Source organism: Dryas octopetala, chromosome 8, assembly GCF_963921425.1.
Source record: "Dryas octopetala chromosome 8, drDryOcto1.1, whole genome shotgun sequence".
Lineage (NCBI taxonomy): Eukaryota > Viridiplantae > Streptophyta > Magnoliopsida > Rosales > Rosaceae > Dryas > Dryas octopetala.
In genome coordinates, this window is record NC_141373.1 from 7,147,581 (window position 1) to 7,165,352 (window position 17,772).

The 17,772-nt window shown below is 37.0% G+C and overlaps 1 protein-coding gene and 1 pseudogene across 1 annotated transcript; one reads left to right on the forward strand and one right to left on the reverse strand.

The window, feature by feature from the left end:
• The first annotated feature begins 7,268 nt into the window (after positions 1 to 7,268).
• On the forward strand, positions 7,269 to 11,197 carry LOC147276670 (methylthioribose kinase-like). Its single transcript, XM_086253687.1, has 6 exons — positions 7,269 to 7,716; positions 7,852 to 8,161; positions 9,440 to 9,614; positions 9,711 to 9,912; positions 10,204 to 10,415; positions 10,849 to 11,197. Exons 1-6 carry the CDS (start codon positions 7,531 to 7,533, stop codon positions 11,015 to 11,017), a joined length of 1,254 nt encoding a protein of 417 aa, XP_086109813.1. The 5' UTR covers positions 7,269 to 7,530; the 3' UTR covers positions 11,018 to 11,197.
• A 2,637-nt stretch (positions 11,198 to 13,834) lies between these two features.
• LOC147276671 (uncharacterized) lies at positions 13,835 to 14,970 on the reverse strand (annotated as a pseudogene).
• Between the last annotated feature and the right edge of the window lie 2,802 nt (positions 14,971 to 17,772).

Genomic DNA, 17,772 nt, shown 5'->3' on the forward strand with positions numbered 1-17,772 from the left:
CACACTATCAACTAGCACTTTGTGATCCTTTTGTCCAAGGAGGGAGGAAGGCCTTTTAGGTCCATAAGCGGGGACCATTGTATAAAGAGCAATATATTTTGGATTTAGTTGTAAAAAAAAGTGGCCCATTGTTTAACCAGTACGTGTACGTATGTGGCCAGTCTAACCAAATAATAAATTATCTTTGCCTCTTTGGTAGTAATTTTGATGGCTTAGCTCTTCCGACTTCCAATATGTTAATTTGTTTTTTTTTTTTTCGTTATGGTAGCTCTTCTCAATTCTCGTGTTCGTTATTTACTTACTACATCTACAGATGATTGTTGCTAATTTTGATGAAGTTACTTCCGTCAAAAACATTAATTTACGCATTTCTTTTTACATTTTTAGTACGTATATACAGCTGATATAATTAGAAAAATAATTGAATAGTAAAATTTTAAATATAATCACAATATTAATATAGAAGATATAAGCATAAGCAAAAGGTTCGTTTTTATTTTATTTTTATGGAATAATGTATTAGTTGATAGAATTAGAGCATCTAACTCAAAATCAATTGGCAATAGGTGGAGATACCCAAGACTTATAAGCATATATGCTAAGCTTTAGTTTTTCGATGTGGGACATTGCTCCACATTACTCTCAACACGCCCCCGCACGTGTGTCGATATTTTGAGCCTTACACGTGAACAAATTATATTGGGTGACGTGGGAGCACATGTGACCGTTGGGCCTTACACGCGAATAACCAAGCTCTGATACTATGATAGAATTAGAGCATCCAACCCAAAACTAATTGGCAATGAGTGGAGAGGCCCAAGACTTATAAGCACATATGTTAAGCTCTAGTTTTCCGATGTGGGACATTGTTTCACATTATTCTCAACATTAGTGGCTGTGTATGTAATTTAATTTATTGACTCCTTATAATGTGTGGAATTACAAGCATAGCCCTAAGGCCGCTAATAAATATAAGTCAACTTTCCGTCCATTGAGGTAAAGTTGATTTCGGGATGGAGGCAAACTCACAACTCCATATTACATAATACGTGACTTTACTGAGGCAAAGTTGAACCAACTTCATTTTCTGCAAGGGGACATAGCCCATAGGAGCTGCAAGAAGGATTTCATGTAAATTAAAATTTCAGTAAAATAAAATGTGTATATATACTTGATCGAAGTTATATTGGGAATCATTCTATATGATTCTTCAATATTCCGTTTGTTATCGAGCACTTGGATTTTTCTCAATTCCGTGGTTGAATTTGTCACATGGTTCATGTCTCCACACTCCATCCCCATACCCATGACTATGATTGTAGTCTAGATAGACTGGGTGCGTATGGAGCATGTCGATCACTTTGTGTATTATTCCTATGATTGAGACCTTTATGAAAGTAGAACTAAAGCCTGGCTATGTTGATCTGCTGAATTTAGATTCCTTCTTTGTCTTGGTTATCTCTATAACTAGGTAATGGCCGAAATGCCTAATGGGGCAAGAACTAAACGTAAACACACTATCAACCAGCACTTTGTGGTCCTTAATTTTGTCGTAGGTGGAAGGCCTTAGGTCCCTAAAGACATGTTGGTCAGCTTTACAAGTTGGCCAAAACGTCCACTTCGCATATAATATGTCATCATTTAATGTTTGACCTGATCGACACTCAAATAAATGGGAGTACAAAATTGTATTAAAATTTAAATTTTGAATACTAAATTGAAAAAAAATTGAAAGAATAGATTGTACGTTGCAAATCTCCCAATACCTCATAAGTGTAAGTTGTATAGGCTGATATATATCATATTGATACGATGTACAACAAGATGCATGTACAAGTGTACATACATGCATGGCTAAGCCATAACTTGTAACTGTTTGGCGCAGCTTAATCTCTTTAATTTTGACGGGCACATATTCTTAAGGTTGAGGAAGTTATGACTGTTCGCTAGCTGCATGAACATAATTAATCATATATTAATGTTGTGGCTGATAATAAATTAGAATGCTCCAAGTAACCTACATAATTTGAAAATGACTATACATGTCTTTTTCAAATATACATTTTTCTGTACATTAATTAACAATTATGTGACGGTGAGTTAACATCATATTAGTTATCGGTCTAAAGTTGTATTGTATTAGGTATAAGCTAGGTGTTGGGTGAAGAGTCTAGAAAACAAAAGTATAAATGCGGACAACGTATATCCAATAAAGTTTACACCATTGTGAAATGATATACCAAAAAAACATCGGCCAATGAATAGCCAATCAAATAAGAAAAGCACACAATGTTGTGCAAAATTATTTGATAAAGATGTTATATTTTCTAACAGGTCGATCTAGCGATAATAGTATTAATAAATATATACATATATAATATATATTTGAAATTATGAGCATGTGCCATGTAGTAGTTACTAATGATGAAGAAGAAGATTAATTAGAACAGAGTTACATTACAAGATTACAAGCCATAGGAGCTGCAAAAAGGATTGGGCATTGCTAGTTGTAAAAATTTCTGTAAATATGTTTATGCACTTCAGGTTGTATGCATGGGAATCTTTCTACATGATTCTTGGATATTCTGTTTGATTGAGCACTTGGATTTTTTCTCAATTCCGTGGTTGAATTTGTCACATGATCGATGCATGTCTCCATCCCCATACCATGACTATCATTGTAGACTAGACTTTTCATGTCACTTGTGTATTTTTCCTATTATTGAGTGCCTTCATGTTCAGTACAACTGTAGGTAGATATGCTTCATGTTTCTTGTATGATTTTCTGAAAAAGAACCTGGCTAAAAGCCTATTGTAGTCTGCTAAATTTAGATTCTCTCTTTGTCTTGGTTCTCGATCTCCACTGGCAAGAACCAAAGTAATTATACACAATTACACACTATCAACCAAATGGCCCAAAAAAAAAAAAAAAACCACTATCAACCAGCACGTACTTTGTGATCCTTTTGTCCAAGGAGGGCTGATCAAGGCCTTTTAGGTCGACAAGCAGGGTCCATTGTATAAAGACCAACATATATTTAATTTGGAATTAGTTGTACAAAAAGTGGCCCATTGTTTAACCAGTGTACGTGGCCAATCTAACCAAATAATTAATTATCTTTGCCTCTTTGGTCGTAATTTTGATGGCTTACCTCTTCCAATCAGATCAAAAATAGGGTATTTAAAACTGTTCAATTGAATCTTTGAAAAAAAATTTGAAAAATCAAACAATTTTGGGTACCCTATTTTTAGGTCGATTATATGAAGTTGTCAATGTATGATTTGAGTAATCTTTATATGGTTATAAAGAGGAGATGTATATCTTTAAACTCAGTATAATTTTTTAGAATTTGACAAAGTTTTGATAAATCTAACGTCGGGCCAGAGTTGAGATAAAAATTAAAAAAAATAATAATAATAATAAACATAATCTTTAATTGATACAAAATGAAAATATGTGTCCTTTATTAATACAAAGTAAAATTAATATTCTAAAATAAAATAATCATCAAAATATATGTCATGTTTATAAATTAAAAAAAAATAAATAAATAGAGATATATTTATTTTATCAAGGCAATCAAGAACTACTAATATTAATATCCCTGCAAAGGAGCCCATAGGCGTATCCTTCTTTAATATGCATCGTATATTCCATCTCTCCAAGTCAGTTTTGTCATCATCACTCAACCATTAAACAGTGAGGCAGGAAGTGTCAAATGGCTTTTTCATATGCGATTCAACTTTTCTTCAGTTCATATATATCTCCACAAAATTTATTGGCTTATTGCTGATTTGTCATTTATAGAAGAAATCAGGGAGGATAATCCAGACTTTTTCCATGTACAACTAATATGTCAGCGACTATGAGACTACGAGTAGCAGCCAACTGGCAAACACAAATAACTGGAACCACACCTTACCATTAAATGGAAGACAAATAAATGACTGTATACTTGAAGATGAAAACAAATGGTATATGCTATACAGAGCACAGACCTTATCCTCATCTGATAAAGATATGTGTCCATGACTCCAACGTGTTCCACGCACATTTCCTACCCATACATCAAAACCTTGATCTGCAAGGATGTAGCCCAGTGATTCTTCGGGAGAATTTAAAAACCATGCATCACCTGCCTGTTTGAAATTCAAAAAAGGGTAGCATAAGATCAAGGGAAGCAGTAACCGAGTCCAATTGAATTTAAAGTACATTAGCCTAGTTTAAAAGTTATCATGATTGGTCTTTTCAAGCAAAGGAAATTTCAAAAGAAACTGAAAACTTCGGCTCGTGGAGCACAAATATGTCAGTTGTACAGTAAAATTCCGATTAAATAATAATAATTACACAGGTCACTTAAGTTAATATGGAATTTATAATAAGTTGAAAATGTCTGCTAAAAAGATTGGAAGGAACAATACTATTTTTTGTTTTTATGAACAGAAGGAAGAATACTGTTTAGACTTTCACTGATGAGGTGTGTCCAGACACCATTATTACTCCTGGTCATACGGGGTGTGCATTAATTCATTTGAGTGAAAAGGTGCTACATCGTTTAATTTTTAGATTTTAATTCAAATATCATTCTTAAGGAAAATCAACTAAATCAAAAATTGTTTAATCATTTCATTATCATCACAATCATTTCAATATTTTATAAAAAAAAAATAAAAATGTGTTTGATTATCTATTTGAACACTGTTAGAATTTATAATTTGATTAATTTTTTACAAAATTGATATTTGAATGAAGATTTTAAAAAATGAACGGTTCGAATTATAAATTCACGTTGTATAATAAGGGAAAAGGAGAAATAGAAAAAAAGAGAGGAAGAGGAAGATGAAGAGTAGGGATGGCAACGGGGCGGGTTCGGGGCGGGTTTGCCAATACCATACCCGTCCCGTCGGGTAATTGGGTCCCCATCGAGGATATTCGGGGCCCCTATTATTTTTTTTAAAATAATTTTTTTTATTAATAACATATCAAATTAATATAAGTATATAATATAATAGATGAAATATATTAAAATTTATCATATTATATTACAATAACACTAAATCATAAAGAGAACACTATTAAATTTTAAAGATATGCAACAAAAATTAAGAAAATAAATTAAAATATAATTATATAATATAATATTTTTATTAAACGGGTATACGGGGCGGGGCGGGGATGGGGATGGCATTACCATACCCGCTTAATCGGGGCGGGTCCCCACGGGGTTTTCGGGGACGGGGAATATGCGAGCCCACGGGGATACTCGCCGGCGTCAGATCTCCTCCTCTTTCTCCCTCCCTTTCTTCCTCTCTCTCTTTGAATGAGCCGGCCACCTTCAGCGACGAATTTGGCCACCTTTGGCGAGTTTGGGTGGCTGTGTGCAAGCATGGGTTGGGTTTGGTGGTTAGGATTTTTTTTTTTTTTTTTTTTTTGTGTGTTGGTGGAGTTATGTGATAATATTGAGAGTGTGTAGAGAGAAATTCAAAAATATAAAAAGTGGTATAGAGTGTGTAGAAGCAAGGAGTGAAATTTCGAAAATTTCGTCGAAATTTTCGTTTTTTTGGGATCCCGAAATTTTATCACATAACCCTTAATTTTCGATAATATTTCGGCGAAATTTTTGAAATTTCGCCGAAATTTCGCTAATATTTCGGCTGAAATTTCGACCACTCTTCAAATGCATTTCTGTGAAATTTCGTCGAAATTTAAGCGAAATTTGACGAAATTTCGACGAAATTTCACTGTGCCTATTGAAATTTCGCTGTACACCCAGCCCCCCCCATTACTTCACTCTTCACCTTATCTCTCTCTCGCCTTCCCGACTTCACCTTCCAAGGCCCAAGACCACCGGCGCATCCCCCACTCGCCGGCCATCCTCCACTCGCCGGAAACTACCTAGCCAACACCACTCCTTGGGGCGAGATGAGGGTGAGGGTGAGGGTGAGGGTGAGGGTGAGGGTAGGCTTATGATGGAGATGCCGAGAGAGAGAGAGAGAGAGAGAGAGAGAGAGAACCACGGGGGAGGGGGTGGTGTCTGTGAGAGAAATGAGAGAAAGGGGAGTACTGGTGGGAGCCTGGGAGCCTGGGACTACTCACAGTGAAGTCCTTTTTTCTTTTTCTTTTTTTTTTCTTTTTATTTTCTTTACTCCAAACAGTGGCAAATCTCTTGCTGCTCCTTTGTCGGTGGCTGAGATCTTTCGGGAGCACTTGATTGGCTGATCGGGACTGTCCGATGGGTTGAGCTTTGGGAATCTTTTCAATTTTTTTTGGATTCGCCACGTGAGGCTTTGGGTGGGCTTGTCTGTGTTGTCAGGGCGGTAAGGACTTTGTGTGATCATGATTGTAGCCGCCAGATTTGAGATTTTTTACTTGGTTGAATGATATGATAGTGAACAAAATTTTACAGTGCGTACACGAAATGCAAAGGATTTTTATCTCTAAATATCGATGGGTTCATATTTGCCTGGGAGCAATTTGACTTTTGGGGCAAAAAAAGAAAAAACATGATAAAGAGAAAGAGAACTTAAAGACTTAGATTAGAGAAGTGAGTCACGAACTCATGGTGAAAGAAAATGAAGGAAAGACAAAAAAAAGTAAAAAAATAGAAAAAATGAAAAAAAAAAAAAGATTTTGAGTTTTGTTTAATTATTTTTAAACCCTAATACATTTATATTCTTTAAAAATAGGTCATTTTTATGTAATTATTAAGTAATAAATAATTTTATAATAGTATTTATCTCCAACACACATTATATTTATTTAATTCATGATTTAATATTGTAATATAAATAAATTTGAAGTGTTATTTATAAATTATTAATTAGCAATCCATTTCTTTAACAGTATTTGCCTCCAGCGCACATTATATTTACTTTATATCACTTGAAACCTACTATATAATTTGATTTCTTTAATATTTTTTATCAATGTAGTAGATAATATCTTAAATAAACATATAATCAAGTTTCATTCAAAATTTCCGTATTTTGATAACAATTTCCGTCGTTTTTGTTTAATTTTGTCGAAATTGAAATTTTAATCGAAATTTCCGCTAAAATTTCTGTCGAAATTTCCATCAAAAATTTCTTCGAAACCGAAATTTTACTCCTTGTGTAGAAGTAATGGGGGTGTAATAATAGAAAAAATGGTGTGTATATATAGCAGCCATCTGTTTCAAATATAAAAAGAGAGGTGTGTATATAACAACCATATAACTTTATTAGCATCCAGATTTGTTTTCTGAATTGGAGAATCCGGTTCCATCCATGACGCACTGCGAATTCAACCAAAAAACGCTCAATCACTTACTTGACCAATGAAGAGCCATAACCGGACCAGGTTCATTGCACCAATCCACAAAGGTCTCCAATTTTCCATTTTCGTCGTTAGAAAAAAAAAAATAGAAGTCCACAACTTTCACCATCCAATTCCAACGTTAATTAACACCACTTCTCAATCTCACTTCTCTACCTCTTCACTCTCACTGTCTTAAACCCAACAACAGCAGCTCCCAGCGCCGCCACCGCAACATGGCCTTCTCTGAGTTTCGCCCACTGGACGACAAGTCCCTCATAGACTACATAAAGGCCACACCCTCTCTCTCTTCCAAGCTCAACAACAACCTACACGGCTTAACGATCAAAGAAGTGGGTGATGGTAACCTCAACTTCGTCTTCATCGTCGTTGGCTCAACTGGGTCCTTCGTCATCAAGCAGGTAATAGGTTTTCACGATTTGGGTCGTAATGGGTTCCTGCTAATACGATCAAAATTCTATTGGGTCGGACTAATGATTTGACCTTGATTGAGGAAAAATGAAAGTCATTAAACAGCTTTAATTGGGATTTTGCAGGCTCTTCCATACATACGTTTGATAGGGGAGTCATGGCCAATGACAAAGGAACGAGCTTATTTCGAGGCATTGGCGCTGAGGGAGCATGGTCGTTTGATTCCTGATCATGTGCCTGAAGTTTACCATTTTGATCGGACCATGTCTTTGATTGGCATGCGCTATTTGGAGCCTCCACATATCATCTTGAGAAAAGGATTGATTGCTGGGATTGAGTACCCTTTGCTGGCGGACCACATGTCCGACTATATGGCAAAGACCCTGTTCTTCACATCCCTCCTTTATCACTCTACCACAGAGCACAAAAGTGCTGGTATGTAATGTTTAAATTTTTTACTTGTCATGTGCTTGGTTTGTTTTCTAATAACATATTAGAGATCGAAGCATCATGTTGAGATGCTTTATGTGGAATTCATGTGATTCATACATTACAATGTGACATTTGACTGGATATTTGCTTTGGTTCTTGCTTGGTTGAATATTTGCTTTGGTACACTTTTGAATTCTGACAATGATTTTGCTTGGTTTGGGGAGAGAATAATCATGCACCATGTTCTCCAGTTGTGGTTGCAAGTTAGACCAGATAATAGTTTGGCTAATATTCGGCTTAAATGATAGGAAATTCAGAGGGTTCTTAGAATTGTTGTCTTAGATTGATAATATCTTGTTGAATTCAGTTCAGTTCGACCAAAGTTGGACTATTCACGGGTCAGGAGTCTTTTCATGTTTTAATTTTTATTTATTCATTCTATGTTAGTAAATTCAATCTACCCTGTTTTTGAACCATATAATAATTTGGAAGACTGGAGTACCTACTAAAGTAAAATATTCTTACATAGTGGTACACTGCTACATAGGAAAATTAGTACTTGTGATATGCTCTACAAAAGAACTATGCTTTCTTATCTCTACATTGGTGTGTTTTTCCAAAGATGCCAACAATAGTGCTGGTCATATCTGTTTGCATTGTTCTTTAACATTGCAAATTTGGAGTAATTTCTTGCATTTTTGGAGTGGTATGAGTTTGGGAAAGAAACTTGCTATTGTTGGCTGGGGATTTTTTGGTTGCTGGGGCCAAGAAGAAAGTTATTACTCTTTTGCGATGTATAGTTTTTGGCTTCTAATTGTGAGTGTGTGGTTGGAAAGAAATAAAAGAATAGTTGATGACAAGGTGGAAGAGGTGGACTTTATTTGGGACAGAATCATATATCAGGCCTCTCTTAGGCATCATTGTCTAAGAATTTTAGGGACATTCCTTTTAGTATGATTCATATTCATTGGGTGGGAATTTTAGTTGAAGTAACATAATTTTGTTAAGCTATGGTAATTGGTTGTGCTTAAAGGGACTTCTTGTCCGTCTTTTTTGTAACCATATTCTTCCATTAATAAAAGTTTATGTTTCCTATCCCAAAAAAAAGGAGAAAAAAAAAAAAAAAGAAGAAGAAAAAAGTAACTCAGCCTGAATTTTGGTATTTTAAAATTGACTTCAAAGTGTTCTGATTTATTCCATTTCAATTTTGCGTCATAAAAGAATTTATTTACTATGATTTATATCTTTTCATTAACTTATCTGGATGTGTACTCTCTGCAGTTGCTGAATTTTGTGGGAATGTGGAGTTATGTAGGCTCACTGAGCAGGTTGTTTTTTCTGACCCTTACAAAGTATCACAATACAACCGGAACACTTCTCCTTATCTTGATTCTGATGCTGAGGCTGTTCGGGGGGATAATGCTTTGAAGCTTGAAATTGCTGAGTTGAAATCTTTGTAATGAAACTATCTTATCTTAGTGGCAGTACTACTCTCTATGTGATTGCATCATTTTAAATTTTCATCTGAATGATCAAGTTGCCTTTCCTGTAGGTTCTGTGAGAGAGCCCAAGCCCTAATACATGGAGATCTTCACACTAGTTCTGTAATGGTGACTCATGAATCAACTCAAGTAATAGATCCAGAATTTGCATTTTATGGACCAATGGGTTTTGATATTGGAGCTTTTTTGGGAAACTTGATTTTGGCCTTCTTTGCACAAGATGGGCATGCTGATGAACAGAATGATCGAAAAGTATGTTCTGGTCCATTGTCTCCTTGACTTGTTATTTTCAATTATTCTTTTCTTCTTGATGAATTATTTTCAAGTATTCTAGTTCTTGTGACATGATTTCTTAATTCAGTTTGATTTCTGAATTATTCTTAGATAGATAATTAGACACTATATTATTCTGAATAATGTCATCTAACAGCCATTTATATTTATTCATTTTCAATTACAGACAACTCCTAAGTTGTACTTTGACTTGGCGTAAGCTCAGTTATTGTTATCCATCTAAGTTGTTAAATGTGCTTTATGATGCAGGCATACAAGGATTGGATTTTGAGGATGCTTGAAAACACTTGGAACCTTTTCCACAGAAAATTCATCGCACTATGGGATGCGAACAAAGATTCCGGTGACGCGTATCTTCCTGCAATTTATAACAACTCTGAGCTTCGACAGCTTGTACAAAAGAAATTTATTAAAGATTTGTTTCATGACAGCCTTGGATTTGGTGCTGCGAAAATGATAAGGTGAGGAGGCAGACTACAGATTTCTTTATTTCTAACATATGCCATGTTTGCTTTGTGCTTATAACTTTGATGTTTGTTTCTTTTGAAAAGTTAACATTTTGCTTTGGCTTCCCGTAATGTACTAATGTCAAATAACTCATCATAAGATACTTTCAAATGTAAAAAAATTGAGGGCTAAATAAGCAACACTATTTCTTCTGTAGTTCAGCTCATTTGTGTACAGTTTATCAACCATGTATATCCCATGTACTTTGATCCTTAACCAGAATCCTCTTCATCAATCTTCCATTGCAATGGCCATTTGTCCTGAATATGCTTTCCTCTTTGTAATTTGTGCCATAATTACAATGATCATTTAACTCCTTAAGAAGCATACTGTTTGCTCATTAGAGAAATTTTTGAGCTGGTAATAATGTTTTATTTTTATTGACAGGAGGATTGTTGGTGTGGCACATGTTGAAGACTTCGAATCAATCACTGATGCTAGCAAAAGGGCAGGTTGTGAGCGACGTGCTCTTGAGTTGGCAAAGCTGCTGCTTAAGGAGAGGAGAAAATTTCAGGACATTGCTGAAGTTGTTTCAGCCATTCAACAACTCCTGTAATGAGATGGTTAATGAGAAAATTTCCGGACATTGCTGAAGTTGTTTTAGTCATTCAACAACTCCGGTAATAAAACAACTTCAGCAATGAGATGGTTAATGCTTATTGTCCCACTTGATTACCAAATAAAAACATTGCTCTTTCGGCCCTTTTTGTGTAATATGTATTCACTTCTTCTGTGCTGTGACCTGTGAATGCTTATTGTCCCCCTTGATATTCCTCTATATGCCTCTCAACTCATTCAACATTTTACCGAAATTTAAGGAGAACTAAGAGACAGGAAAAAAAAAACAGCCCTAGAATCAAGAGTTGAGATTTTTGGGAGAGAGACGGAAGGTAGGCGAAAACTGTTGGAGTAATGCATTTTTCTTTTGTTACTTTGGAGGAAGTGGAACAGACATTTCGTAATTTTAACCCAACATTTTCCCCTTTTCACCCCTTGGACCAATTCCAATGAGACTGCATTTTTTCGATAATTGACATCTTAGTCTTGATTCAACCAACATCAGAATATTTCTATGCCCATTTTATGCACAATGTAATCAACATAAGACCATTTGGCATCAGAAAAATTGCTGTAGAGCCAGGATGATTTTTACAGCATTCAAACGCTTAAGCAACTAACATAAGTTGTTGCCTTGTTGGTGAGGCCATCACTATTGTTTCACGTCCCATTTTAGTTATCTCAACACTAAAATTCACTAAACATCAGGGTGTGTTTGGATGAAAACCTTGGAGATGAGATTTACAATTTCATCTTGCTACAGTGTCTTGTTTGGATATTTCTCAATTTCTGTTGTAACTTGTGACTTATATATTAGAGTCTTGTAAGGCCTATACCAACCAACATTCTTATACAATTCTAGCTAGAAATTGCTTTGAGGTAAAACCAACTATTTAAAAATGGCTGGTAATCTAAGATCTCAGAGTTTTGGCGTTCTAATTCTTCTCATTTTTTTTTTTGAGTTTTACCCTTCTTGAAATCGAAGCTCAGCCATCAGTCACTTCCAAATTTGGAATGGATGGTTCGGGGCAAAGCGAAGATAGTGGAGGGCACATAGCCATGCATGGTCGGGTACAAGAACGAATCAACGATTCTGGTCCAAGTCACGGGGGAGAAGGACACTAGTATTTTGGTGTCAATATTGAAATGCACACCATGTAAGCCCTGTCCATGTTAATAGTTGTTGTCCATATTTTTCAAATAATTGGCTTAAGCCATGTAAGCGGAAAATAATGATAATGATAATAACATTAATAATTAATGAACCATATGAATTTCATATATATATATATTGTGTGCAAATATGATAGAGATTCCAACGAAAGTTATTAGTTAAAGGGATCCCTTTTGACTTGCAAAATAGGTCGTATTGGTGGGGTTACCTGCAATATTAATGTGATCCAGTGAGTGGAACCATTTAATTTTTAGATAGTCATTTAAGAATTATTCATGTAAAAAATCAGCAAAATCAAAACTCGTTTTATCATTGATTAATGTCATGATTATTTCAGTTATTATCAAAAATATTGTGTTTATAGAAAATACTAAGCTATCATGACTAAATGGTTTATGATTTAATTAGTTCTTTTGTAAAGATAATTCTTGAGTGGAGTCTTTTAACAAATGAACAGTTCAAATTATTGAATTGCATTGAGGGTTCAATAAATTTGTCATATATATATACATTCCGGAAAAAGTAGGTATTATTGTTGCAGGTTATTATTGCTATCTATGGTTGTGACTTGCGATCTACCACTTATATATATATTTGTGCAACGTACTGCTCTTAATGGAGATGTAGCTTTGCAAGATCTAATCCAGATCATATGGACTTATTTGAAAATCGAATATGTGGTGTGTTGCATGTTGCACTCATCTTTTGTGGAAAAACATTAAAACAAAACAGCCCAAAAGTCAGCAAAAGAGCTCGAGCCAAAATTTCCAGCGAGCAGTAAACTCAAGCTGGTTTTAAAAGAGGCAAATAAGCTCGAGTCATTTTGGCCAGAGACAAAAAAAAATATAGACTCAAGCTGAAATGGACAGAGACAATTATGAGCCAAAAAAACAACATTATAATCAACTAATGTACGTATTAATTGTCATATCATGTGATCAATTAATGTATATGGTAGCATTAGTTTTCTATAAATAGTGTTAAAGGCGCAACAAATCTTTTTGTAGTATTAGATCTCACAACCTTTTAATAAAGTTGAATTTCAAATATTGAATTCATATATACGAGAATAGTGGTAAATCAAACATAGTTTACAAAGATTTCTAAATCCATGTTGGTGAGAAATAAGTTATGATATCCAAAGAGGAAAACTTTGATCGATTTGATAAACCAGAGAAGTCATTGGCTGTCCTATGCCAGGTTTTCTAACATGAGACAACGAGGCTTTGACAAGGCTCACATAAGATTGTGACCGTCGTGGCTAAGTGGATCACTAATGACTCCAAATCCCTGGTTCTTGGATGAGCATATTCTAACGGAGCTTACAGAGACCCATAAATTAGCTGTATAAGAGGATTGTAAACAAGTAATTAAATTCATTCCATTTGCAAGACAATTGTACATATTATGTTGTCAAGAATATGAATCCTCGATGAAGTTTAGTTAATTATACATATTATCTTGTCAGAGTGTTAATTTTAAAAATTGAATTATTCATTAAGTCAATCAATTTTTATTTTAATACGTGCACACCATCGGTGCATATCAACTTATTGAGACAATTTAAATATTAGATCATCTAATACAATCATACAACATTTTGTTCTATCTTGGCTCGGATATAATTAAATCCCACTGCCCTTATGTAGCATACTTGGCCTTGTAGTCAGTCCAGAGCTTATCAACACTCTTCCCCAGCAGCTGAACAAAATAATCAGCAGTATAACCACTCCTCATCTTCTTGTTCAACTCAGCGACAAACCCATTTCTCAGACCATTGAAATAGTCCAAAAACCTCGCCGTAACGTCGTAGCACTGGTCCCACCTATCGCCCTCCCTTGGCTGCACCCAGTGGCCCGGCACGTACCCGGCCTTCAACCTCACGTAGTCGGCGATCCCTTCGATCAAACCCCCGGGGGTCTGGTCGTTCCCGTTCCATTGCTACACGTGCGTGGATTCATGGTAAAGCACGCCGCTGAACTCCCCCTTCAGGTCCTCGGAGTAGCCGGCTATGTAGCTGGCGTTAACATGGATTTCGTCATTGCTCGTGTACGCAACGCCATCCTTGTTGTCGATGAAGAGGCTGACTTTCGTCACGCTCTTTTGGTCTTCGGGCGTGTTCTGCTGGAATAGGTGCCATATGAAGTCAGTGGCCGAGATTAGGGTTTACTTGCTGAAGTCGGCTCTAAGTTCATTGTCAAAGCGGACGCCGCTGGGGGATGTGCCGGCGGTGTTGGTGACGACGTAGTCGACTGCATGCGCGCCATGAAGGGCTGCTAGTGAGACGAGCAAGGAGAGGAGAACTTGTCGCGAAGGATCTAGAAATCAACTATTATGGGGGCAAAATTAACCCAGCGAGCAAAGGCAGTCGCGAAGGAGTAGCCGCGCAGGGGGCGATGACGTTTCTAGGTCTGACATCGTGAGCGAGCGCAGGCGCGCAGCTGCGCAGGGAGAGTTGCCTTCAGCATTTCATCCCTTCGTTTCTGCCTTGGCCCTTGGGTCTGGTCTGGCTCTGCTCTGTCACTCACCCTTTCACGTGACTGTCACTCACTCTTTCAGCCTTTCTTCCATTTTCTCTGCAGTCTAGTTCTTATTTTCTTGTTTAGACATTTACACAAACACATTGAATGCATTCTTGCCCTTGCGCCTGCCACCAAGACCCAAACTTCATGGGGTTAAAAATTTTCCTCAAGCCCAGCATTTATGGGTGGGTCAATTGACCCCATTGACCCCACCCTACATCCGCCCTGGAGGACAAGCATGTTGTAGTGAACCATTGTTGTGAAAGCTAGTATATATGTGATAGTCATATGTGTGACATTTGTGATTTCCATCTCACAACTTACATGGATGTGGTTCCGACTTCTTTAATACGCGAGACTTCAACAAAAATAAGGGCAGTTAGCTATATATAGCTATCATTGACTAACCTTGACTTGGACTTGGCTATGGACTTTTTCGGCCGACCGACTTGAAACCCAGCTGGTCATGAATCATCCATATATCCCTTGTTCCCGCTACCTTCCTATCTATTATCTTAGGTCGTAATGAATTAAATTACCTAGTCACATATCTGTTGGATTAGGTAGCTAGGTTTGTAATGTTGTATGTGTATTGCAACAAAATGTGAGCAAGATCAAACAAAATACCAGATACAAAACAAGCAGCAAAACCAATGACAAAATGACAAAAAAAAGTTGAAAGTCAAAAACAAAATAAACACCAGACACCACGTAAAGCATTTTCTTCATATATGCATCTTTCGGCAGTGACGGATCCAGTATCCCTAACTCGGGGGGTCATAGTGTAAAAGTTAAATAAAAAATTTTGGACGACAATAACAAAGAAAACAACATTACAAACTACAATTGTCCACGATGAGGTTTCATATTTTGAAAATGTAGCATTATTTGGCTAGGCTACAAATTAACTAAAAAAAAAAAAAAGTGTGGAAGGCTGCTCTGCTTTTGCTAGAACGGTTGAACGCATGGCCGTACTTGACATTTGGGGGGCTCGTACAAAAATAAAAATGTGGGCCTGTTTTGAAATTATGTTTTTTGTGTTGTTTTGGGAAATCAAAATTATGTTAATATGTAATTTATTGTAAAAATTATTTTCAACCGATTATTTTGATTAAGTATTATAAACTAATTTAAGTATATAACATTCTTTTTTGAAGAAGGGATTTCATAAAGGGTAATTTAGAGACCCAAAGAGAGATTCATCACAAGTAGAACTATTGAAGTATTCAAGGGCTCATAACCAAGTGGTCCCGACCAATTAAATAGAGAACAATAGTAAAACCAAAAGTCAAAAGACTAAAATCACTGCAAACATCTCAAAGCTCAGGCTACAGCGAAGAGGAGGAACAAATGGATTTACTAGTGGATAGACCTTGGTGCTTGTTTTTTTTGGCTTTCATGGACCAGGAAAGCTAGAAGAAGAAGATGTGCAGGAGCCACAGCTTAGTCAGGACTTTCATCGAGCAGTTGCTCGGCGTGAGCATTTGACCAACTTCATTTTCTGCAAGGGGATTGCATATGCATACATAGCCCATAGGAGGTTCAAGAAGGATTTCATGTAAATTAAAATTTCAGTAAAATAAAATGTGTATATATATATATGCACTTGAAGTTATATTGGGAATCATTCTATATGATTCTTCAAATATTCCGTTTGTTATCGAGCACTTGGATTTTTTTCAACTCCGTGGTTGAATTTGTCACATGGTTCATGTCTCCACTCTCCATCCCCATACCAATGACTATGATTGTAGTCTAGATAGACTGGGTGCGTATGGAGCATGTCGATCACTTTGTGTATTATTCCTTTGATTGAGACCTTTATGAAGGTAGAACTAAAGCCTAGCTATGTTGATCTGCTGATTTTGGATTCCTTCTTTGTCTTGGTTATCTCTATAACTAGGTAATGGCCTAAATGCCTAATGGGGCAAGAACTAAACGTAAACACACTATCAACCAGCACTTTGTGGTCCTTAATTTTGTCGTAGGTGGAAGGCCTTAGGTCCCTAAAGACATGTTGGTCAGCTTTACAAGTTGGCCAAAACGTGCTCTTCGCATATGACATGTCATCATTTAATGTTTGACTTAACATTCAAACAAACGGGAGTATAAAATTGTATTAAATGAAGTTAAGGTATTTTTAATTGAGCACTTGGATATTCTGTTTAATTGAGCACTTGGATTTTTTTCTCAATTCCGTGGTTGAATTTGTCACATGATCGATGCATGTCTCCATCCCCATACCATGACTATCATTGTAGACTAGACTTTTCATGTCACTTGTGTATTTTTCCTATTATTGAGTGCCTTCATGTTCAGTACAACTGTAGGTAGATATGCTTCATGTCACTTGTATGATTTTCTGAAAAAGAACCTGACTAAAAGCCTATTGTAGTCTGCTAAATTTAGATTCTCTCTTTGTCTTGGTTCTCGATCTCTATGGGCAAGAACCAAAGTATATACATAATTACACACTATGAACCAAATGGCCAAAAAAAAAAAAAACCACTATCAACCAGCACGTACTTTGTGATCCTTTTGTCCAAGGAGGGGTGATCAAGGCCTTTTAGGTCGACAAGCAGGGTCCATTGTATAAAGACCAACATATATTTAAGGGGGGGGGGGGGGGGGGGCTATGCGCACCACCCCATTCTGCTGAGTTGACCACCCCCCTAATTTTTTGCCCATTTTTGCCCATTTTGCCCTCCTCTCCTCCTCCCCCACCCAGCCACCACTCCCCCACCGATCCCCTCCCCTCCCCAGCCCGCCCCCAGCCAGCCCACCCCTACCCAGCCAGCCCGCACCCCCTCACCTCAAACCCCGCCGCCGTCGCACCCATCCCCAGCCGCCGTCGCACCCATCCCCAGCCCGCCCGCACCCCCTCACCCAAGCCCAGCCCCCGTCGCACCCATCCCCAGCCCGCCCGCACCCCCGTCGCACCCATCCCTAGCCCGCCCGCACCCCCTCACCTCAAGCCCCGCCGCGACCCCCGATCTGGAGAGAGAAGATGGTAGACAGAGGGGAGAGAGAGAAGATGGCAGAGAGAGGGGAGAGAGA